At 41.3% G+C, this 26,353-nt stretch overlaps 1 protein-coding gene across 4 annotated transcripts in view; it reads left to right on the forward strand.

The window, feature by feature from the left end:
* Nucleotides 1-412: 412 nt before the first annotated feature.
* The window catches only part of LOC141365348 (putative Polycomb group protein ASXL2), an 83,855-nt gene continuing 57,914 nt past the window's right edge, over nucleotides 413-26,353 (forward strand). For all 4 annotated transcript variants that reach the window (XM_073869601.1, XM_073869602.1, XM_073869603.1 and 1 more), the window contains exons 1-2: nucleotides 413-600; nucleotides 5,095-5,177. In XM_073869601.1, the coding sequence (XP_073725702.1) occupies nucleotides 544-600; nucleotides 5,095-5,177 (140 nt within the window). In that variant the 5' untranslated portion in view covers nucleotides 413-543. The remainder of the gene's footprint in view (nucleotides 601-5,094; nucleotides 5,178-26,353) is intronic.

The following is a 26,353-nucleotide window of genomic DNA, read 5'->3' on the forward strand; positions in this document are numbered from 1 at the left end:
TTTCAGTTTAGACAGCTCTTACATTTATTTTAGCCTAGGACTCGTCTGATCCTTGTCTGGGAAACCACCCCTAAGAGTGGAAGAAAGAATTAAAGAATGAGTAAACTTTTAAAACTTTTGTATATCGCAGAAATATAAAAGATGTTAGGTTTCAAGATTATATGAGTTGGTGCATAATGCATGCCTACCATTCGAATATGAATAACTTTTGTCTATTTTAGCAACAACTGCTAAATGTCTTAAATGTGTAATTCATTAAAAATTGCTACGTATTAATCGCTTTGTATAAGCGTGTGTCTGTTTCTAACCTGAAATGTTGATACAAATAAAACAATGGCGTGAGTGTAGCCTGAGGTAGGTGCTTTCCCCTGAACTGTCACAGTACAGTAAGATGACGTTTCCCAGAGGGTCACATGATATGTGTCTTACAGTAAAAACCCAATATGGCAGAGATGGCAGCTCTCGTACGGTAACTAAAGCAACATCAACAGTTTCAACAGCGCCCTTTCAAAACTGCTGGATTTTTCGCAAGCGACCGCAGGCATGAGGGAAAGACAGAAGAAGAAAAAGGGCAGGACGTGGGCAGAGGCCGCCAAAACGGTAAAACTGTGCACTTCTCGAGCGTTTGTTTGGCTTGTTTTTGCCGTGTGCTCCCACTTGTTCAACTGTGTTTATGAGTTCATGACCCGCTGTTGTAGGCGAAGTATTGCGTATGCATTTCTGGGCCTGGTTTCGGTTAGAGATACAAGAGTGCTTTCGGTTACATGACGAACAAATCATATGTTTTTATAATAACGTCTTATTTAACAACTTTTGATCCGGGTAGAGATTTATAGGAGCGTATGTTTGTCTTTCCAGCCGCTAGCTTGCGCGAGGCAGCTTAGCGCGCGTATAGTGACACTTCGCAGCTTAGCCTGTTAGCTTAGCTCACCTAAACCCACAAAACACAGGATTTTCGCTGTCCTACCTATGACACTTTAATATAACTGCATTTTAATTGTTTTGTTGTTCAAAAACTCACAGCCATAGCATGGTTAAACCCTTCGAGTCGGTGGATAGCGATGTTATGATAGCTTATGGCGGAGTGTGTTTACTATTTGTCGTCGTTAAAACTCCTAGCATATCTTGATGATATATTATTGAACTCCAAGGTTGTACAGTTGTATGCACCGGACAGTTTATACTATGCAACAACACACGCTGACACTATAACTGGGTCTTTCTAAATAAAGACAAATATATTCATTATATATTATGCTATGCACCTGTCATGTGTGAAAACAACAAGAAGTAACTAAGTTTAAGTCTTGGGGTGTTTTTTAAACATGAAAGAGCTGTGGTCTCCAACATGGAACCCCCGGGCACCAGGTTGCCTGCACGGAGTCTGTTAACTTATGCCCGCCAAAGCACATTCTATTAATAGCCTCAATTTTATTATCTATTTATTACATATTTTTATATTAGCTTGGCTTCTTTAATGTATGTTTACATTTTAGACAATGATAAAACATATTAACAAATAAAATAAAAGCAACAAAGTATCAAAAAAGTAATTGAAATTAATTCTGTAATAAATTACAAAATGTCAGACAATGTAGCATTATGCCCACTATGTGCATCCATACAACTGGGGTCATAGTTACATATAATAGTAACTTTTTATTTTAAAATAAAAACAAAAACATTTTACACACAGAATCATTTTTGTCTGATTTCTATAAAAAAATCTAGGCAATCTAATCTAAACAACTCCAGTGGGTTAATTATAAAATACATTTTTAAATAAAAGATTGATCATAAAAAGAGCATTTTTTTTGTAATACTGAATAATCATCAGGGCTCATCTGTGGCCCGGGGCAAGCGTGAGACACGTTCAGGCCTGTAAAAAGTATTGTCACTTGCCCGATCGGGGCATTGCTTCACCCTCAGTCACTGAAATATATTTTCATCAATGTATATTATTTAACATCTTGGAAGCAGACATTTACTTGGGTAAAACACGAAGAGGGAAACAATGCAATATTTTGCACAATTTGCTGTCAGTTTACAGATAAAGCAGAAAAGTTGGGAGCCTTTTTTTTGTTGGACCATGTCTGTTGTATACAATTATTTAATTCAGTTTTATTTATATAGCGCTTTTCACAATTGTTAATTGTTTCAAAGCAGCTTTACATGAATAAATGTAGGGGAAAACACAGAATAATCAATAGATAATAAAAGAAGTAGAATACAGCGGCTAAGAATAAACCGTACAAGCGAGCGTAGTAATAATGTAACATATTCATGGGATGAAAAAAACCCTAGGAGAAAAACCCTGTGGGAAAACTCATAGGAGGAGAAAATCCCTTGAGAGTGATGCATATATATTTATATATATATAAACGATAGGGATATGAAATGGGTAAGCAGATTAAACTGGTTCAGCCGGTTGTCGTTGGTCAGGCATCGGCTGGGCATCACGTTGAAATTATTTTATTCTTGGAATTATTTTCGTCGAATTATATTTTACTTTTGAATTATTATTTTTAAATGTATGACACTGACATTTATTTATTGGGGCCAGTGAAAATTTTGGCAGGGCAAGTGAAAACCTGGACCACTGGCCCGACTGGGCCAGTAGAATTTTTTTTTTGCATTGAGCCCTGATCATATTATTTACAAGACCTTCACAATAATTTACTCATAACCCGGTTAAAACTTACATAGTTGATTCTTAGTACTCTGTGTTGTTCCCTGGTTGATCAATTAATATTTTAATTTAATGTAATAGTTTTTTAAGCATCGTCCGCATACTTGCCCCCTATTCCAGTCGTGGCTGTATGATGTTGAGATTATTCTTTTAATACTGAGGACAATTACACTCATACACAAAAAATAAAATACACAAAAGGTTTAATTATTCAGTGGTGCTTGAGAAGACAACACTCATACAGCCGTGGCCAAAGGTTTTTGAGACAAGTCTGCTCCTTTAGTATTTTTAGATCTTTTTGTCAGATGTTACTATGGTCTAACGAAGTATAATTACACTTACATTGTTTATGCAAAGAGTCAGTATTTGCAGTGTTGATCCTTCTTTTACAAGACCTCTGCAATTCGCCCTGGCAGGCTGTCAATCAACTTCTGGGGCACATCCTGACTGATGGCAGCCCATACTTGCATAATCAGTACTTGCAGGAGTTTGCCAGAAATTTTGTTTGTCCACCTACCTCTTGAGGATTGAACTCAAGTTCAGTTACAGTGGAAAGTATGACACACTTTCTAATTATTAATGGAATATATCCATAATAATGTGATAAACTACAGCTGTGCTTTCTCTGCTTTGTGAACATAATCAGTGACATCATATACCCATTAAAATGAGTGTGGCTGCAAATGTTCAAAAACAACACTTTTTGAGGCCTCCGTAAATGATTGAGACTTTCCAACCAAAAGGTTGATGATCAATTGATTACTAAATATATTTTTCCAAAAGTAATTATCACAATGAAGTAAGACCTCTCAGAACTCTGACACAGCAGGAAAGGAGCAGCTTTTAGGCCTTGATCCAGCAGCTGACTTTATAAGTGGCTCAAAGCTAAGATTTCCTGGAATGTCTAGATTTTGTCTGCATTTCTCAGACTCTCAAGACACAACAATGAAAACGAAATGTCTCGCTGCGTGTTGTAACATGTCATTTTAAAACTTTTATGATGCAAGAACAGAGTGACCAAAAATAATTAAAATAGGTGTATTTTCCACTTGGGTGCCAAGAAATGTCTGGTCATATTACACTCCAAATCAAGAAAAAAACACTACATTTGCATAAGGAAAATAAATCTTGATTTTTGGACTATTAAGACGTTTTGCATATGGACAACCCCCATGGCGAAGTGCATTCGGCACAGAAATACCCGACTTGTAACACGCCCAACTGCTTTTTTGACACTTTGCCTACGTTTAGCATGAGGAAACAACTCTATAACTGTGTTAATAAGTCAGAATGCTTGAAATACCATTGAACCACCCCTTTAAAGGCCAAGTATACTTTTCCGCGTCCATCCGAACTATCAAAATACAGGGTTCCTTCCCACGGGTCCTTGAAATCCTTGAAAGTTTGTGATTCTGGGGGAAAAAAATTCAAGGCCCTGGGAAGTTTTTGAAAATATACATGGATATAGGTCATTGAAAGTGCTTGAATCTATTGAATGCAAGAAGTTTTCTGGAAAAAAATCCATATTATTTCCTGTGTAGTGTAGGATAATATCAAAACATTTCTAGCCTTTTAAGCACACAGGCTAAACTGTTCGCTTTAAATGCTTATATCTTCTGTATGGGAATGTTGATTCATACCAACTTTTTTTGCATAGTTGTGTTTGACACATGAAAACGTCTCGGGTTTCGTATGTAACTGTTGTTCCCTAAGAAGGAATGAGACGCTGTGTCTCCCTTGCCATACTTCCTGCATCTCAGTAACGCCGTCTTTGGCAATATTTCAGATAGCAATATACTTCCTGGCTCCCGCGTCACCTTGTGTTTGTCGTTAAGCCTCACCATTGGTTGAATTTGATATACACATTCAGACGCATTTACACCTTGGAGGCGTCCCCAAAGTGTCACCGCAGTGACGCAGCGCGAGTTCCCTCGAAAGGGAACTGTAACAATGTATCATAAAAGGTAACTCGATGTAACCTTGCTCTCACTTGAAATGTGTCCCCACATTTAGACCTTGAATTTAAGGGTATTGGACCTGGAAAGTCCTTGAAAGGTTCTTGAATTTGAAGTGGGGAACCCTGAAAATACCCCACAAGGTCATTTGTTATAGCATGTCCATAATGCCCCTATTTGGGCGAGAGCAAAAAAGTGCTGTTTCCATGTATGTAACTTTACATGTGACATCACATTAACAAGCGAATCAAAACAGCATGTCAGTTTTGAAACAGCAAGACTGTTCTTGTTTAATGGGAATTATAAAACGAGGAGTGGATGGATTTTTTCATTGTAGAGTGTCAAATCATTGGGCAAATCATCCGCTTCACACTTGTCCTTTTTTTGGCTCACTGCTATAGTGTGAGTCACGGCTATGTTGTTCACTTGTTCCCATATCATTGTTCCCAGGTGCTTGAGAAGTACCCCAACACACCGATGAGTCATAAAGAGATCTTACAAGTGATTCAGAAAGAAAGGCTTAAGGAGATAAGGTGAGTTCACTCTCCACATGTCTTTCCCGATGCACTATATGTAATTTTCAAATGAACAATTTCTTAGTTTCTTGCCTCCAGCTTAGGTAACAATGGTATTGAACTACACCATCAGCATACCACATATCTAATTATCAAATCTCTTTTTGTTTCTTTTCTCTGTTGTCGTCCAGAAGGTAAGATTGTACCAGTAGTATACCCTCCTCTCTAACTAACTAAAATCCAATCCCTGTGCATGTTATTAACCTGTCATTGGTTGACACCGCATGCAAGGGCCTCCAATATAAACCAATAGTGAGGACCTAGTGGCTGTGGCTTTTACCATAGTGCTTGTCCTCTTAACTAGCTAGTTGCTGGTTGTGCTGTTTTGCTATGTATTTATAGATGCTGTATAATATTTTATGTACTTAATGTGTACTTAATTCCTTTTTATATCCTCTGTATGCCCTTTTAGTAGTTTTTTTGTTATGATTACTTCTTTATTTAGGTCTGCATTACTAATAAACTGCTTAATACAAAATAAACAGAACAGACATTGTAAATCTTGCATGGAAACTAGAAGGAATATTTTTGTCTGGTGTATTGGACATCTACTTTGCATTTATATTTATCTTGAAATTTCATAAAGTGTATTAAAAGACTGTCAGAATTTTTTTTTTAAGTGCAGCAAAAGATACACAAATACAAAGATAAAGTAACACACGTGGCCACATTAGACTGCCCACATCCCTTTAAAAATTTAGCAAACTTGAACACGTAGAAGACATATGATTATCTTATTGGTTAAAACTTAGGACACTCACAAAGACAGGTTTGATATTTTGTCAAACCAATTTCAATGACTTCTGAGTTGAGTTCTTGTTTTTGACATTTTACACATGGTATTCAAATAACTAAAATAAATGCATGCAGGTTTGGCTATATTTAATCTTTTTCTCTAATATTAAAGTATTAAAAATTACATGGCTGTTACATTAATATTGCCAGATTACTAGCCACATTTGATACATTTAACATGGATCATTGTTTCAGTTTTCTTTCTTAATTAGGGCCCGAGCACCGAGGAGCAGGCCAGAATGGCCTGCACCGAAAGGTGCGAAGCCCTATTGTTTTTGCTCGGATTATTATTTTTAGGGCCCGAGCACCGAGGAGCAGGCCAGAATGGCCTGCACCGAAAGGTGCGAAGCCCTATTGTTTTTGCTCGAATTTATTATTTTTTTTTTTATTTAGGGCCCGAGCACCGAGGAGCAGGCCAGAATGGCCTGCACCGAAAGGTGCGAAGCCCTATTGTTTTCCTTAGGATTATTATTAGGGCCCGAGCACCGAGGAGCAGGCCAGAATGGCCTGCACCGTAGGTGCGAAGCCCTATTGTTTTTGCTCGAATTTATTATTTTTTTTTAGGGCCCGAGCACCGAGGAGCAGGCCAGAATGGCCTGCACCGAAAGGTGCGAAGCCCTATTGTTTTTGCTCGAATTTATTATTTTTAGGGCCCGAGCACCGAGGAGCAGGCCAGAATGGCCTGCACCGTAGGTGCGAAGCCCTATTGTTTTTGCTCGGATTATTATTAGGGCCCGAGCACCGAGGAGCAGGCCAGAATGGCCTGCACCGAAAGGTGCGAAGCCCTATTGGTTTTGCTCGAATTTATTAGGGCCCGAGCACCGAGGAGCAGGCCAGAATGGCCTGCACCGAAAGGTGCGAAGCCCTATTGAAAGGTGCGAAGCCCTATTGATTTTGCTCGGATTATTATTAGGGCCCGAGCACCGAGGAGCAGGCCAGAATGGCCTGCACCGAAAGGTGCGAAGCCCTATTGTTTTTGCTCGGATTATTATTTTTATTTTTATTTTTTTTTTTATTTTTTTCAACACTTCTGGACATTTTGGGGGCCTTAACATACTCGAAAACTCTTGAAATTTGGCACAGACATCAGAGTCGTCCGTGATCGCCGAAAGCCAAAGGCTGGAACACGGGCGTGGCACGGGGGCTCTGTAGCGCCCCCTGTAATGCAAAAACAAACAGGAGTGCACAGATCTGGCAAACATGTACGCACATTTACGAAAGTTGGTACACATATAGATCTCATCGACCCGAACAACTTTCGCCCTCTAACATTTTAGCTCCGCCCAACAGGAAGTCCGCCATTTTGGATTGTTTAAAAAATGCATGCGGTGAACTTTTGAATACTCCTCCTAGGGGATTCATGCAAATGACACCAAATGTGGTGATCATGATGTCAAGACATTGGACTTGCTAAATTGCGAAGGGATTTTTGATATCTCGAACGGTGTTGCCATGGCGAGCCGACAAAGTTGTGGCGTAATCAGAGAAACAGGAAGTGTCTAATATCTAAAGCAAAAAATGTCTTATTGTAATGACACGCGGGGTGTTTGTTCGTCTGAAGATTCCGATCGCATCGATGTGCCTATTGTGAGTCTCGGGTATAGCGCCACCACCAGGCGCCAGGAAGTGTGTCAGTCACAAAGCTGGATTTTTTTGAAAGTTCCTTGCAATGTTCTTTTAAATACTCCTTCTAGGATTTTCATGCGATTGACACCAAAAGTGGTCACCATGATGCCGAGACATTGTAGATGATAAATTGCGAAGGGATTTTTGATATCTCAAACGCTGTTCCCATGGCAACGCGTCAAACTTTACTTTCATTTTAAAGGCATATTTAAGCCTTTCAGTTCCATACAGTTAACTTTTAAATACTCCTTCTAGGATTTTCATGCGATTGACACGAGAAGTGGTCAACATGATGCCGAGACATTGTAGATGATAAATTGCGAAGGGATTTTTGATATCTCAAACGCTGTTACCATGGCAATGCATCAAACTTTACTTTTATTTTTACATATATTTAAGGCTGACAGTTACATGCTGTGAACCTTTAAATACTCCTCGTATGGGATTCATATGATTGAAACCAGAAGTGGTCAACATGATGCCGAGACATTCTAGATGATAAATTGCGAAGGAATTTTTGACATCTCGAACGCTGTTTCCATGGCAATGCGTCAAACTTTACTTTAATTTCAGGCATGTTTAAGGCTCTTGGCGTGGTTAGTTGAACTTTAAATTTGGCACACACATCAGAGTTTTCGGCTGTTAAGTGTTGACAAAAAGGTCAGACATAGGCGTGTCTCTTAAGTGGCTCACTAATGCCCCTGTTTGTCTAAAATGTGGGGTTTCTTTTACCTACAGTCCCCAAATGGCTCAGAAACAACATTAAATAGCCCACTGATATTTACCCACTTGATGCACATGCCCACCGTGCATCGTTTTCTCGGAGGCACCGTGTAGCGGTAAATAAACGTGCGAGGGCCCGCCATTGCTGCTTGCAGCTATATATTTTTTTTTTAGGGCCCGAGCACCGAGGAGCAGGCCAGAATGGCCTGCACCGAAAGGTGCGAAGCCCTATTGGTTTTGCTCGAATTTATTGTTTTTTTTTTTTTTTTTTTTTTTATTTTTTTTATTTTTAATTTTTTTAACACTTTTGGGGATTTTGGGTGCCTTAACATACTCGAAAACTCTTGAAATTTGGCACAGACGTCAGAGTCGTCCGTCATTGCAGAAAACCAAAGGCTGGACAACGGGCGTGGGACAGGGGCTCTGTAGCGCCCCCTGTAATGCAGAAGAAACCATTGATGCACAGATCGGGCAAAAATGTACGCACATGTACGAGAATTGGTACGCTTATAGATCTCATCAACCCGAACAACTTTCGCCCTCTAACATTTAAGCTCCGCCCAACAGGAAGTCGGCTATTTTGCATTGTTTAAAAAATGCATGCGGTGAACTTTTAAATACTCCTCCTAGGGGATTCATGCGAATGACACCAAACGTGGTGATCATGATGGCGAGACATTGTACTTGCTAAATTGCGAAGGGATTTTTGATATCTCGAACGGTCCTGCCATGGCGAGGCGACAAAGTTGTGGCGAAATCAGCGAAACATGAAGTGTCTAATATCTAAGGCAAAAAAATTCTTATTGTTATGCCAAGCGGAGCGTTTGTTCGTCTGAAGATTCCGATCGCATCGATGTGCCTATTGTGAGTCTCAGGTATAGCGCCACCACCAGGCGCCAGGAAGTGTGTCAGTCATGAACTTTTAAATACTTCTCCTAGGGAATTCATACGATTGACACCAAACGTGGTGAACATGATGCTGAGACATTGGACTTGATAAATTGCGAAGGGATTTTTGATATCTCGAACGGTGTTGCCATGGCGAGGCGACAAATTTATGGCGAATTCAGAGAAACAGGAAGTGTCTAATATCTAAAGCAAAAAAATGTCTTATCGGGATGAAACGCAGTGTGTATGTTCGGCCAAGGATTCCGATCGCATCGATGTGCCTATTGTGAGTCTCGGGTATAGCGCCACCAACAGGCACCAGGAAGTGTGGCAGTCACAAAAGGTGGATTTTTTGACAGTTCCATGCAATGTTCTTTTAAATACTCCTCCTAGGATTTTCATGCGATTGACACCAAAAGTGGTCAACATGATGCTGAGACATTGGACTTGATAAATTGCGAAGGGATTTTTGATATCTCGAACGGTGTTGCCATGGCGAAGCGGCGAAGTCATGGCGAAATCAGAGAAACAGGAAGTGTCTAATATCTAAGGCAAAAAATGTCTTATAGTGATGACACGCGGGGTGTTTGTTCGACTGAAGATTCCGATCGCATCGATGTGCCTATTGTGAGTCTCGGGTATAGCGCCACCACCAGACGCCAGGAAGTGTTGCAGTCACAAAGGTTGATTTTTTTTGACAGTTCCATGTGATGTTCTTTTAAATACTCCTCCTAGAATGTTTATGCGATTGACACCAAAAGTGGTCAACGTGATGCCAAGACATAGTAGATGATAAATTGCGAAGGGATTTTTGATATCTCGAACGTTGTTCCCATGACAACGCGTCAAACTTTACTTTCATTTTAAAGGCAAATTTAAGCCCTTCAGTTGCATGCAGTGAACTTTTCAATACTCCTTCTAGGATATTCATGCGATTGACACCAAACGTGGTCAACATGATGCTGAGACATTGGACCTGCTAAATTGCGAAGGGATTTTTGATATCTCGAACGGTGTTGCCATGGCGAGGCGACAAATTCATGGCGAATTCAGAGAAACAGGAAGTGTCTAATATCTAAAGCAAAAAATGTCTTATTGGGATAAAAACGCAGTGTGTATGTTCGGCCAAGGATTCCGATCGCATCGATGTGCCTATTGTGAGTCTCGGGTATAGCGCCACCAACAGGCACCAGGAAGTGTGGCAGTCACAAAAGATGGATTTTTTGACAGTTGCATGCGGTGTACTTTTAAATACTCCTCCTAGGATTTTCATGCGATTGACACCAAAAGTGGTCAACATGATGTTGAGACATTGTAGATGATAAATTGCGAAGGGATTTTTGATATCTTGAACGCTGTTCCCATGGCAACGCCCCAAACTTTACTTTTATTTCAGGCATATTTAGGGCTCTTGGCATGCTTAGATTAACTTTAAAGTTGGCACACACATCAGAGTTGTCGGCTGTTAAGTGTGGACAAAAAGGTCAGACATAGGCGTGTCTCTTAAGTCGCTCACTAGTGCCCCCGTTTGTCTAAAATGTGGGGTTTCTTTTACCTACAGTCCCCAAATGGGTCAGTAACAACATAAAATAGTCCAGTGATATTTACCCACTTGATGCACTTGCCCACCGTGCATCGTTTTCTCGGAGGCACCGTGTAGCGGTAAATAAACGTGCGAGGGCCCGCCATCGCTGCTTGCAGCTATATATTTTTTTTTTTTTTTTATTTTTATTTTTTTTAACACTTTTGGGCATTTTGGGTGCCTTAACATACTCGAAAACTCTTGAAATTTGGCACAGACGTCAGAGTCGTCCGTCATTGCGAACAGACAAAGGCTGGAACACGGGCGTGGCACGGGGGCTCTGTAGCGCCCCCTGTAATTCAAAAACAAACATTGGGGCACAGATCGAGCAAAAATGTACGCACATTTACGAAAGTTGGTACACATATAGATCTCATCTACCCGAACAACTTTCGCCCTCTAACATTTTAGCTCCGCCCAACAGGAAGTCCGCCATTTTGGATTGTTTAAAAAATGCATGCGGTGAACTTTTGAATACTCCTCCTAGGGGATTCAAGCAAATGACACCAAACGTGGTGATCATGATGTCAAGACATTGGACTTGCTAAATTGCGAAGGGATTTTTGATATCTCGAACGGTGTTGCAATGGCGAAGCGGCAAAGTCATGGCGAAATCAGAGAAACAGAAAGTGTCTAATATCTAAGGCAAAAAATGTCTTATAGTGATGACACGCGGGGTATTTGTTCGTCTGAAGATTCCGATCGCATCGATGTGCCTATTGTAAGTCTCGGGTATAGCGCCACCACCAGGCGCCAGGAAGTGTTGCAGTCACAAAGGTTGATTTTTTTGACAGTTCCATGTGATGTTCTTTTAAATACTCCTCCTAGAATGTTTATGCGATTGACACCAAAAGTAATCAACATGATGCCAAGACATAGTAGATGATAAATTGCGAAGGGATTTTTGATATTTCGAACGTTGTTCCCATGACAACGCGTCAAACTTTACTTTCATTTTAAAGGCATATTTAAGCCCTTCAGTTGCATGCATTGAACTTTTCAATACTCCTTCTAGGATATTCATGCGATTGACACCAAACGTGGTCAACATGATGCTGAGACATTGGAGATGATAAAATGCGAAGGGATTTTTGACATCTCGAACGCTGTTGCCATGGCAACGCATCAAAGTTTACTATTATTTCAGGAATATTTAAGCCTCTTGGCATGCTTAGATTAACTTCAAATTTGGCACACACATCAGAGTTGTCAACTGTTAAGTGTTGACAAACAGGTCAGACATAGGTGTGCCTCTTAAGTCGCTCACTAGCGCCCCCGTTTGTCCAAAATGTGAGGTTTCTTTTACCTACAGTCCCCAATTGGGTCAGTAACAACATAAATAGTCCACCGATATTTACCCACTTGATGCACTTGCCCACCGTGCATCGTTTTCTCGGAGGCACCGTGTAGCGGTAAAAATACGTGCGAGGGCCCGCCATCGCTGCTTGCAGCTATATTTATTTTTATTTTTATTTTTTTTTTTTTTTTCAACACTTTTGGACATTTTGGGGGCCTTAACATACTCGAAAACTCTTGAAATTTGGCACAGACATCAGAGTCGTCCGTGATCGCCGAAAGCCAAAGGCTGGAACACGGGCGTGGCACGGGGGCTCTGTAGCGCCCCCTGTAATGCAAAAACAAACAGGAGTGCACAGATCGGGCAAACATGTACGCACATTTACGAAAGTTGGTACACATATAGATCTCATCGACCCGAACAACTTTCGCCCTCTAACATTTTAGCTCCGCCCAACAGGAAGTCCGCCATTTTGGATTGTTTAAAAAATGCATGCGGTGAACTTTTGAATACTCCTCCTAGGGGATTCATGCAAATGACACCAAATGTGGTGATCATGATGTCAAGACATTAGACTTGCTAAATTGCGAAGGGATTTTTGATATCTCGAACGGTGTTGCCATGGCGAAGTGGCAAAGTCATGGCGAAATCAGAGAAACAGGAAGTGTCTAATATCTAAGGCAAAAAATGTCTTATAGTGATGACACGTGGGGTGTTTGTTCGTCTGAAGATTCCGATCGCATTGATGTGCCTATTGTGAGTCTCGGGTATAGCGCCACCACCAGGCGCCAGGAAGTGTTGCAGTCACAAAGGTTGATTTTTTTGACAGTTCCATGTGATGTTCTTTTAAATACTCCTCCTAGAATGTTTATGCGATTGACACCAAAAGTGGTCAACATGATCCCAAGACATAGTAGATGATAAATTGCGAAGGGATTTTTGATATCTCAAACGTTGTTCCCATGGCAACGCATCAAACTTTACTTTCATTTTAAAGGCATATTTAAGCCCTTCAGTTGCATGCATTTAACTTTTAAATACTCCTTCTAGAATAATCATGCAATTGACACCAAAAGTGGTCAACATGATGCAGAGACATTGTAGACGATATATTGCGAAGGGATTTTTGATATCTCCAACTCTGTTCCCATGGCAACGTGTCAAACTTTACTTTCATTTTTACACATATTTAAGACTGACAGTTACATGCTGTGAACTTTTGAATACTCCTTGTATGGGATTCATGCGATTGACACCAAAAGTGGTCAACATCATGCTGAGACATTGTAGATGATAAATTGCGAAGGAATTTTTGACATCTCGAACGCTGTTCCCATGGCAACGCGTCAAACTTTACTTTCATTTCAGGCATATTTAAGGCTCTTGGCGTGCTTAGATTAAATTTAAATTTGGCACACACATCAGAGTTGTCGGCTGTTAAGTGTTGACAAAAAGGTCAGACATAGGCGTGTCTCTTAAGTGGCTCACTAGTGCCCCCGTTTGTTTAAAATGTGGGGTTTCTTTTATCTACAGTCCCCAAATGGCTCAGAAACAACATTAAATAGCCCACTGATATTTACCCACTTGATGCACATGCCCACCGTGCATCGTTTTCTCGGAGGCACCGTGTAGCGGTAAACAAACGTGCGAGGGCCCGCCATCGCTGCTTGCAGCTATATTTTTTATTATTATTTTTTTTTTTTTTTTTTTATTATTTTTTTCAACACTTTTGGGAATTTTGAGTGCCTTAACATACTCGAAAACTCTTGAAATTTGACACAGACGTCAGAGTCGTCCGTCATCGCAGAAAACCAAAGGCTGGAAGACGGGCGTGGCAGGGGGGCTCTGTAGCGCCCCCTGTAAGGAAAAAAAAAACATTGATGCACAGATCGTGCAAACATGTACGCACATGTACGAGAGTTGGTACGCATATAGATCTCATCGACCCGAACAACTTTCGCCCTCTAACATTTAAGCTCCGCCCAACAGGAAGTCGGCTATTTTGGATTGTTTAAAAAATGCATGCGTTGAACTTTTGAATACTCCTCCTAGAGGATGCATGCGATTGACACCAAAAGTGGTGAACATGATGTCGAGACATTGTACTTGCTAAATTGCGAAGGGATTTTTGATATCTCGAACGGTTCTGCCATGGCGAGCCGACAAAGTTGTGGCGAAATCAGAGAAACAGGAAGTGTCTAATATCTAAAGCAAAAAATGTCTTAATGTAATGACACGCGGGGTGTTTGTTCGTCTGAAGATTCCGATCGCATCGATGTGCCTATTGTGAGTCTCGGGTATAGCGCCACCACCAGGCGCCAGGAAGTGTGTCAGTCACAAAGCTGGATTTTTTTGAAAGTTCCATGCAATGTTCTTTTAAATACTCCTTCTAGGATTTTCATGCGATTGACACCAAAAGTGGTCACCATGATGCCGAGACATTGTAGATGATAAATTGCGAAGGGATTTTTGATATCTCAAACGCTGTTCCCATGGCAACGCGTCAAACTTTACTTTCATTTTAAAGGCATATTTAAGCCTTTCAGTTCCATACAGTTAACTTTTAAATACTCCTTCTAGGATTTTCATGCGATTGACACGAGAAGTGGTCAACATGATGCCGAGACATTGTAGATGATAAATTGCGAAGGGATTTTTGATATCTCAAACGCTGTTCCCATGGCAACCTGTCAAACTTTACTTTCATTTTAAAGGCATATTTAAGCCTTTCATACAGTTAACTTTTAAATACTCCTTCTAGGATTTTCATGCGATTGACACGAGAAGTGGTCAACATGATGCCGAGACATTGTAGATGATAAATTGCGAAGGGATTATGATATCTCAAACGCTGTTCCCATGGCAATGCATCAAACTTTACTTTCATTTTTACACATATTTAAGGCTGACAGTTACATGCTGTGAACCTTTAAATACTCCTCGTATGGGATTCATGCGATTGACACCAGAAGTGGTCAACATGATGCCGAGACATTGTAGATGATAAATTGCGAAGGAATTTTAGACATCTCGAACGCTGTTCTCATGGCAACGCGTCAAACTTTACTTTAATTTCAGGCATGTTTAAGGCTCTTGGCGTGCTTAGTTGAACTTTAAATTTGGCACACACATCCAGAGATGTATAAAGTACTAGGGACCCAGACTTGAGTAAAAGTACAAGTGCTCTATCAAAAAAGTGAGCACACCACTTAAGTGGAAGTACTGAAGTATTAAACATGTTTTGTACTTAAGTATTGCAAGTAGTTTATTTTAAAATATACTACTCAAGTACTGAAAGTAAAAGTACAAGTATTGTGTAATGTAGTTATTAAAGAAAACAGTCAAAAGTTTGAATATAATATTGTTTATATTATTTCAAATGTTTAAGCTAAAGGACACTCACAATTGCTTTGGCTGTAGCAGGAGTACAAGGACAGGAATGTTCAGATTAATTTAACTAATATGGCAATAGAGAATTCAGAATTAATAAAATATTAGTCGATGTAATGGTAATAGGTAAAGGTACAAGATGTTTCAATGTATTTAGGTTTCCTTCTTTCGCGCACACTCGCCCTTTTTCGCGAATTCTCTCTCTCTATCGGTCTCTCTCGTGCACTTTGGTTCTCTCTTCACTTCACATTTGTCCACAACTGCGGCTCATATTTGTGAGTGAGAGGGAGGGAGGGGTCCGCTCTTCACTATCTCCTATTGGTTTAGACCACAATCTGTGTGTGTTTCTAATGTGTATCACCGCTCCGGCAGTGATAATGTAGGTTTGGAATGATTTGTAACATTTGAGTGTAACGAGTAACTATGCAGCACATAAAAAATGTATTGGAGTAAAAGTATTAAACTCATCGAAAATATGTACTGAAGTAAAAGTGGAAGTAGGAGAAAAAAATAATACTTCAGTAGAGTACAGATACTGCCTATTAGTACTTAAGTACAGTAGTGAAGTAGTTCTACTTCGTTACTATACATCTCTGCACACATCAGAGTTTTCGGCTGTTAAGTGTTGACAAAAAGGTCAGACATAGGCGTGTCTCTTAAGTGGCTCACTAGTGCACCTGTTTGTCTAAAATGTGGGGTTTCTTTTACCTACAGTCCCCAAATGGCTCAGAAACAACATTAAATAGCCCACTGATATTTTACCCACTTGATGCCCTTGCCCACCGTGCATCGTTTTCTCGGACGCACCGTGTAGCGGTAAAAAAACGTGCGAGGGCCCGCCATTGCTGCTTGCAGCTATATTTATTATTTTTTTTTTTTTTTTTTTTTTTTTTTAACACTTTTGGGCATTTTGGGTGCCTTAACATACTCGAAAACTCTTGAAATTTGGCACAGACGTCAGAGTCGTCCGTCATTGCGAACGGACAAAGGCTGGAACACGGGCGTGGCACGGGGGCTCTGTAGCGCCCCCTGTAATGCAAAAACAAACATTGATGCACAGATCGTGCAAACATGTACGCACATGTACGAGAGTTGGTACGCATATAGATCTCATCGACCCGAACAACTTTCGCCCTCTAACATTTAAGCTCCGCCCAACAGGAAGTCAGCTATTTTGGATCGTTTAAAAAATGCATGCGTTGAACTTTTGAATACTCCTCCTAGAGGAATCATGCGATTGACACCAAAAGTGGTGAACATGATGTCGAGACATTGGACTTGCTAAATTGCGAAGGGATTTTTGATATCTCGAACGGTTCTGCCATGGCGAGCCGACAAAGTTGTGGCGAAATCAGAGAAACAGGAAGTGTCTAATATCTAAGGCAAAAAATGTCTTATTGTAATGACACGCGGGGTGTTTGTTCGTCTGAAGATTCCGATCGCATCGATGTGCCTATTGTGACTCCCGGGTATAGCGCCACCAGCAGGCGCCAGGAAGTGTGTCAGTCACAAAGCTGGATTTTTTTGAAAGTTCCATGCAATGTTCTTTTAAATACTCCTTCTAGGATTTTCATACGATTGACACCAAAAGTGGTCACCATGATGCCGAGACATTGTAGATGATAAATTGCGAAGGGATTTTTGATATCTCAAACGGTATTCCCATGGCAACGCGTCAAACTTTACTTTCATTTTAAAGGCATATTTAAGCCTTTCAGTTTTATACAGTTAACTTTTAAATACTCCTTCTAGGATTTTCATGCGATTGACACGAGAAGTGGTCAACATGATGCCGAGACACTGTAGATGATAAATTGCGAAGGGATTTTTGATATCTCAAACGCTGTTCCCATGGCAACCTGTCAAACTTTACTTTCATTTTAAAGGCATATTTAAGCCTTTCAGTTTTATACAGTTAACTTTTAAATACTCCTTCTAGGATTTTCATGCGATTGACACGAGAAGTGGTCAACATGATGCCGAGACATTGTAGATGATAAATTGCGAAGGGATTTTTGATATCTCAAACGCTGTTCCCATGGCAACGCGTCAAACTTTACTTTAATTTCAGGCATGTTTAAGGCTCTTGGCGTGCTTAGTTGAACTTTAAATTTGGCACACACATCCAGAGATGTATAAAGTACTAGGGACCCAGACTTGAGTAAAAGTACAAGTGCTCTATCAAAAAAGTGAGCACACCACTTAAGTGGAAGTACTGAAGTATTAAACATGTTTTGTACTTAAGTATTGCAAGTAGTTTATTTTAAAATATACTACTCAAGTACTGAAAGTAAAAGTACAAGTATTGTGTAATGTAGTTATTAAAGAAAACAGTCAAAAGTTTGAATATAATATTGTTTATATTATTTCAAATGTTTAAGCTAAAGGACACTCACAATTGCTTTGGCTGTAGCAGGAGTACAAGGACAGGAATGTTCAGATTAATTTAACTAATATGGCAATAGAAAATTCAGAATTAATAAAATATTAGTCGATGTAATGGTAATAGGTAAAGGTACAAGATGTTTCAATGTATTTAGGTTTCCTTCTTTCGCGCACACTCGCCCTTTCTCGCGAATTCTCTCTCTCTATCGGTCTCTCTCGTGCACTTTGGTTCTCTCTTCACTTCACATTTGTCCACAACCGCGGCTCATATTTGTGAGTGAGAGGGAGGGAGGGGTCCGCTCTTCACTATCTCCTATTGGTTTAGACCACAATCTGTGTGTGTTTCTAATGTGTATCACCGCTCCGGCAGTGATAATGTAGGTTTGGAATGATTCGTAACATTTGAGTGTAACGAGTAACTATGCAGCACATAAAAAATGTATTGGAGTAAAAGTATTAAACTCATCGAAAATATGTACTGAAGTAAAAGTGGAAGTAGGAGAAAAAAATAATACTTCAGTAGAGTACAGATACTGCCTTTTAGTACTTAAGTACAGTAGTGAAGTAGTTCTACTTCGTTACTATACATCTCTGCACACATCAGAGTTTTCGGCTGTTAAGTGTTGACAAAAAGGTCAGACATAGGCGTGTCTCTTAAGTGGCTCACTAGTGCACCTGTTTGTCTAAAATGTGGGGTTTCTTTTACCTACAGTCCCCAAATGGCTCAGAAACAACATTAAATAGCCCACTGATATTTTACCCACTTGATGCCCTTGCCCACCGTGCATCGTTTTCTCGGACGCACCGTGTAGCGGTAAAAAAACGTGCGAGGGCCCGCCATTGCTGCTTGCAGCTATATTTTTTATTATTTTTTTTTTTTTTTTTATTTTTTTTTTACGTTTCGGGGCAATTTGGGGGCCTTAACATACTCAAAAACTCTTGAAATTTTGCACAGACGTCAGAGTCGTTGGCCATCAGGTTTGGGCAAAGGCTGGACCACGGGCGTGGCAAGGGAGCTCTGTAGCGCCCCCTGTAATGCAAAAACAAACATTGGGCCACAGATCGGGCAAAAATGTACGCACATGTACGAAAGTTGGTACACATATAGATCTCATCGACCCGAACAACTTTCGCACTCTAACATTTAAGCTCCGCCCAACAGGAAGTCGGCTATTTTGGATTGTTTCAAAAATGCATGTGGTGAACTTTTAAATACTCCTCCTAGAGGATTCATGGGATTGACACCAAACGTGGTGATCATGATGTCGAGACATTGTACTTGCTAAATTGCGAAGGGATTTTTGATATCTCGAACGGTGCCGCCGTGGCGAGGTCAACAAAGTTGTGGCAAAATCAGAGAAACAGGAAGTGTCTAATATCTAAGGCAAAAAAGTTCTTATTGTGATGCCAAGCGGGGTGTTTGTTCGCCTGAAGATTCCGATCGCATCGATGTGCTCATTGTGAGTCTCGGGTATAGCGCCACCACCAGGCGCCAGGAAGTGTGTCAGTCACAAAGGTGGATTTTTTTGACTGTTCCATCCGATGTTCTTTTAAATACTCCTTCTAGGATATTCATGCGATTGACACCAAAAGTGGTCAACATGATGCTAAGACATTGTAGATGATAAATTGCGAAGGGATTTTTGATATCTCAAACGCTGTTCCCATGGCAACGCGTCAAACTTTTTACTTTCATTTTAAAGGCTTATTTAAGCCTGACCGTTGCATGCAATGTTCTTTTAAATACTCCTTCTAGGGAAATAATGCGATTCACACCAGAAGTTGTCAACATGATGCTGAGACATTGTAGACGCTAAATTGCGATGGGATTTTTGATATCTCGAACGCTGTTCCCATGGCAACGCCCCAAACTTGACTTTTATTTCAGGCATATTTAGGGCTCTTGGCGTGCTTAGATTAACCTAAAAGTCGGCACACACATCAGAGTTGTCGGCTGTTAAGTGTGCACAAACAGGTCAGACATAGGCGTGTCTCTTAAGTGGCTCACTAGCGCCCCCGTTTGTCTAAAATATGGGGTTTCTTTTACCTACAGTCCCCAAATGGCTCAGTAGCAACATTAAATAGCCCACTGATATTTACCCACTTGATGCCCTTGCCCACCGTGCATCGTTTTCTCGGACGCACCGTGTAGCGGTAAAAAAACGTGCGAGGGCCCGCCATTGCTGCTTGCAGCTATATATATATATTTTTTTTTTTATTATTATTTTTATTTTTTTTAACACTTTTGGGCATTTTGGGTGCCTAAACATACTCGAAAACTCTTGAAATTTGGCACAGACGTCAAAGTCGTCCGTCATTGCGAACGGGCAAAGGCTGGAACACGGGCGTGGCACAGGGGCTCTGTAGCGCCCCCTGTAATGCAAAAAAAAACATTGGTGCACAGATCGGGCAAACATGTACGCACATTTACGAAAGTTAGTACACATATAGATCTCATCGACCCGAACAACTTTCGCCCTCTAACATTTTAGCTCCGCCCAACAGGAAGTCCGCCATTTTGGATTGTTTAAAAAATGCATGCGATGAACTTTTGAATACTCCTCCTAGGGGATTCATGCAAATGACACCAAACGTGGTGATCATGATGTCAAGACATTGGACTTGCTAAATTGCGAAGGGATTTTTGATATCTCGAACGGTTCTGCCATGGCGAGGTGACAAAGTCATGGCGAATTTAGAGAAACAGGAAGTGTCTAATATCTAAGCCAAAAAATGTCTTATTGTGATGCCATGCGGGGTGTTTGTTCGTCTGAAGATTCCGATCGCATCGATGTGCCTATTGTAAGTCTCGGGTATAGCGCCACCACCAGGCGCCAGGAAGTGTGTCAGTCATGAACTTTTAAATACTTCTCCTAGGGAATTCATACGATTGACACCAAACGTGGTGAAGATGATGCTGAGACATTGGACTTGCTAAATTGCGAAGGGATTTTTGATATCTCGAACGGTGTTGCCATGGCGAGGCGACAAATTTATGGCAAATTCAGAGAAACAGGAAGTGTCCAATATCTAAAGCAAAAAATGTCTTACTGGGATGAAACGCAGTGTGTATGTTCGGCCAAGGATTCCGATCGCATCGATGTGCCTATTGTGAGTCTCGGGTATAGCGCCACCACCAGGCGCCAGGAAGTGTGACAGTCACAAAAGGTGGATTTTTTGACAGTTGCATGCGGTGAACTTTTAAATACTCCTCCTAGGATTTTCATGCGATTGACACCAAAAGTGGTCAACATGATGCTGAGACATTGTAGATGATGAATTGCGAAGGGATTTTTGATATCTCGAATGCTGCACCATTGGCAACACGTCAAATTTTACTTTCATTTTCAGCCATATTTAAGCACTTGGCATGCACTTTGGGTGCCTTAACATGCTCGAAAACACCGTGAATTTGGCACAGACCTCAAAGTCATCGGCCATTAGGACCGGGCAAACGCTGGAACACGGGTGTGGCAGTAGGGCTCTGTAGCGCCCCCTATAATGCAAAAAAATTATTGGTGCACAAATCGGGCAAACATGTACACACATGTACGAGAGTTGGTACGTATATAGATCCCATCGACACGAACAACTTTCACAATCAAACCTATTAGCTCCACCCAACAGGAAGTCGGCCATTTTGGATGAATTCAAAAATGCATACGGTGAACTTTTGAATACTCCTTCTAGGGGATTCATGGGATTGACACCAAACGTGGTGAACATGATGCCGAGACATTGTTCTTGCTAAATTGTGAAGGGATTTTTGATATCTCGAACGGTTCTGTCATGGCGAGGCGACAAATTCATGGCGAAATCAGAGAAACAGGAAGTGTCTAATATCTAAGGCAAAAAATGTCTTATTGTGATGCCATGCGGGGTGTTTGTTTGTCTGAAGATTCCGATCGCATCGATGTGCCTATTGTGAGTCTCGGGTATAGCGCCACCACCAGGCGCCAGGAAGTGTTGCAGTCACAAAGGTTGATTTTTTGACAGTTCCATGTGATGTTCTTTTAAATACTCCTCCTAGAATGTTTATGCGATTGACACTAAAAGTGGTCAACATGATGCTGAGACATTGTAGATGCTAAATTGCGAAGGAATTTTTGACATCTCGAACGCTGTTGCCATGGCAACGCTTCAAACTTTACTTTAATTTCAGGCATATTTAAGGCTCATGGCGTGCTTAGATTAACTTTAAATTTGGCACACACATGAGAGTTGTCGGCTGTTAAGTGTTGACAAAAAGGTCAGATGAAGGCGCGTCTATTTAGTGGCTCACTAGTGCCCCCGTTTGTCTAAAATGTGGGGTTTCTTTTACCTACAGAACCCAAATTGGTCAGTAGCAACATGAAATAGTCCACTGATATTTACCCACTTGATGCACGTGTCCACCGTGCATTGTTTTCTCGGAGACACCGTGTAGCGGTAAAAAACCGTGCGAGGGCCCGCCATCGCTGCTTGCAGCTATATTTAGGGCCCGAGCACCGAGGAGCAGGCCAGAATGGCCTGCACCGTAGGTGCGAAGCCCTATTGTTTTTGCTCGGATTTATTATTTTTTTTTTTTTTTTATTTTTTTTTTACTTTTGGGCATTTTGGGTGCCTTAACATACTCGAAAACTCTTGAAATTTGGCACAGACGTCAGAGTCGTCCGTCATTGCGACCCCGCAAAGGCTGGAACACGGGCGTGGCACGGGGGCTCTGTAGCGCCCCCTGTAATGCAAAAACAAACATTGGGGCACAGATCGGGCAAACATGTACGCACATGTACGAGAGTTGGTACGCATATAGATCTCATCGACCCGAACAACTTTCGCCCTCTAACATTTTAGCTCCGCCCAACAGGAAGTCCGGCTATTTTGGATTGTTTAAAAAATGCATGCGGTGAACTTTTGAATACTCCTCCTAGGGGATTCATGGGATTGACACCAAACGTGGTGATCATGATGTCAAGACATTGGACTTGCTAAATTGCGAAGGGATTTTTGATATCTCGAACGGTTCTGCCATGGCGAGGCGACAAAGTTGTGGCGAAATCAGAGAAACAGGAAGTGTCTAATATCTAAGGCAAAAAATGTCTTATTGTGATGACACGCGGGGTGTTTGTTCGTCTGAAGATTCCGATCGCATCGATGTGCCTATTGTGTCTCCCGGGTATAGCGCCACCACCAGGCGCCAGGAAGTGTGTCAGTCACAAAGCTGGATTTTTTTTAAAGTTCCATGCAATGTTCTTTTAAATACTCCTCCTAGGATTTTCATGCGATTGACACCAAAAGTGGTCAAAATGATGCCGAGACATTGTAGATGATAAATTGCGAAGGGATTTTTGATATCTCAAACGCTGTTCCCATGGCAACGTGTCAAACTTTACTTTCATTTTTTAAGGCATATTTAAACCTTACAGCTGCATGCGGTAAACTTTTAAATACTCCTCTTGAGGAAAAAATGTGATTGACACCAGAAGTTGTCAACATGATGCCGAGACATTGTAGATGATAAATTGCCAAGGAATTTTTGACATCTCGAACGCTGTTCCCATGGCAACACGTCAAACTTTACTTTTAATTTCAGGCATATTTAAGGCTCTTGGCGTGCTTAGATTAAACTTTAAATTTGGCACACACATCAGAGTTGTCGGCTGTTAAGTGTTGACAAAAACGTCAGATAAAGGCGTGTCTATTTAGTGTCTCACTAGCGCCCCCGTTTGTCTAAAATGTGGGGTTTTTTTACATACAGTACCTAAATAGATCAGTAGCAACATGAAATAGTCCACTGATATTAACCCACTTGATGCACATGCCCACCGTGCATCGTTTTCTCGAAGGCACCGTGTAGCGGTAAAAAAACGTGCGAGGGCCCGCCATCGCTGCTTGCAGCTATATTTATTTTTATTTTTTTTTTTTTTATTATTTTTTTCAACACTTTTGGACATTTTGGGGGCCTTAACATACTCGAAAACTCTTGAAATTTGGCACAGACATCAGAGTCGTCCGTGATCGCCGAAAGCCAAAGGCTGGAACACGGGCGTGACACAGGGGCTCTGTAGCGCCCCCTGTAATGCAAAAACAAACAGGAGTGCACAGATCAGGCAAACATGTACGCACATTTACGAAAGTTGGTACACATATAGATCTCATCGACCCGAACAACTTTCGCCCTCTAACATTTTAGCTCCGCCCAACAGGAAGTCCGCCATTTTGGATTGTTTAAAAAATGCATGTGGTGAACTTTTGAATACTCCTCCTAGGGGATTCATGCAAATGACACCAAACGTGGTGATCATGATGTCAAGACATTGGACTTGCTAAATTGCGAAGGGATTTTTGATATCTCGAACGGTCTTGCCATGGCGAAGCGGCAAAGTCATGGCGAAATCAGAGAAACAGGAAGTGTCTAATATCTAAGGCAAAAAATGTCTTATAGTGATGACACGCGGGGCGTTTGTTCGTCTGAAGATTCCGATCGCATCGATGTGCCTATTGTAAGTCTCGGGTATAGCGCCACCACCAGGCGCCAGGAAGTGTGTCAGTCATGAACTTTTAAATACTTCTCCAAGGGAATTCATACAATTGACACCAAACGTGGTGAACATGATGCTGAGACATTGGACTTGCTAAATTGCGAAGGGATTTTTGATATCTCGAACGGTGTTGCCATGGCGAGGCGACAAATTTATGGCGAATTCAGAGAAACAGGAAGTGTCTAATATCTAAAGCAAAAAATGTCTTATTGGGATGAAACGCAGTGTGTATGTTCGGCCAAGGATTCCGATCGCATCGATGTGCCTATTGTGAGTCTCGGGTATAGCGCCACCAACAGGCACCAGGAAGTGTGGCAGTCACAAAAGGTGGATTTTTTGACAGTTCCATGCAATGTTCTTTTAAATTCTCCTCCTAGGATTTTCATGCGATTGACACCAAAAGTGGTCAACATGATGCTGAGGCATTGTAGATGATAAATTGCGAAGGGATTTTTGATATCTCGAATGCTGCTCCCATGGCAACACGTCAAACTTTACTTTCATTTTCAGGGATATTTAAGCACTTGGCATGCACTTTGGGTGCCTTAACATGCTCGAAAACACCGGGAATTTGGCACAGACCTCAAAGTCATTGGCCATTAGGACTGGGCAAACGCTGGAACACGGGTGTGGCAGTAGGGCTCTGTAGCGCCCCCTGTAATGCAAAAAAAATATTGGTGCACAAATCGGGCAAACATGTACGCACATGTACGAAAGTTGGTACGTATATAGATCTCATCGACCCGAACAACTTTCACAATCAAACCTATTAGCTCCGCCTCACAGGAAGTCGGCCATTTTGGATGGTTTCAAAAATGCATACGGTGAACTTTTGAATACTCCTTCTAGGGGATTCATGGGATTGACACCAAACGTGCTGATCATGATGCCGAGACATTGTACTTGCTAAATTGCGAAGGGATTTTTGATATCTCGAACGGTTCTGCCATGGCGAGTGACACCAAACGTGGTGATCATGATGTCAAGACATTGGACTTGCTAAATTGCGAAGGGATTTTTGATATCTCGAACGGTTCTGCCATGGCGAGGTGACAAAGTCATGGCGAATTTAGAGAAACAGGAAGTGTCTAATATCTAAGCCAAAAAATGTCTTATTGTGATGCCATGCGGGGTGTTTGTTTGTCTGATGATTCCGATCGCATCGATGTGCCTATTGTAAGTCTCGGGTATAGCGCCACCACCAGGCGCCAGGAAGTGTGTCAGTCATGAACTTTTAAATACTTCTCCTAGGGAATTCATACGATTGACACCAAACGTGGTGAAGATGATGCTGAGACATTGGACTTGCTAAATTGCGAAGGGATTTTTGATATCTCGAACGGTGTTGCCATGGCGAGGCGACAAATTTATGGCAAATTCAGAGAAACAGGAAGTGTCCAATATCTAAAGCAAAAAATGTCTTACTGGGATGAAACGCAGTGTGTATGTTCGGCCAAGGATTCCGATCGCATCGATGTGCCTATTGTGAGTCTCGGGTATAGCGCCACCACCAGGCGCCAGGAAGTGTGACAGTCACAAAAGGTGGATTTTTTGACAGTTGCATGCGGTGAACTTTTAAATACTCCTCCTAGGATTTTCATGCGATTGACACCAAAAGTGGTCAACATGATGCTGAGACATTGTAGATGATAAATTGCGAAGGGATTTTTGATATCTCGAATGCTGCACCATTGGCAACACGTCAAATTTTACTTTCATTTTCAGCCATATTTAAGCACTTGGCATGCACTTTGGGTGCCTTAACATGCTCGAAAACACCGTGAATTTGGCACAGACCTCAAAGTCATCGGCCATTAGGACCGGGCAAACGCTGGAACACGGGTGTGGCAGTAGGGCTCTGTAGCGCCCCCTATAATGCAAAAAAATTATTGGTGCACAAATCGGGCAAACATGTACACACATGTAC

Source organism: Misgurnus anguillicaudatus, chromosome 7 (genome assembly GCF_027580225.2).
Source record: "Misgurnus anguillicaudatus chromosome 7, ASM2758022v2, whole genome shotgun sequence".
Taxonomy (NCBI): Eukaryota; Metazoa; Chordata; class Actinopteri; order Cypriniformes; family Cobitidae; genus Misgurnus; species Misgurnus anguillicaudatus.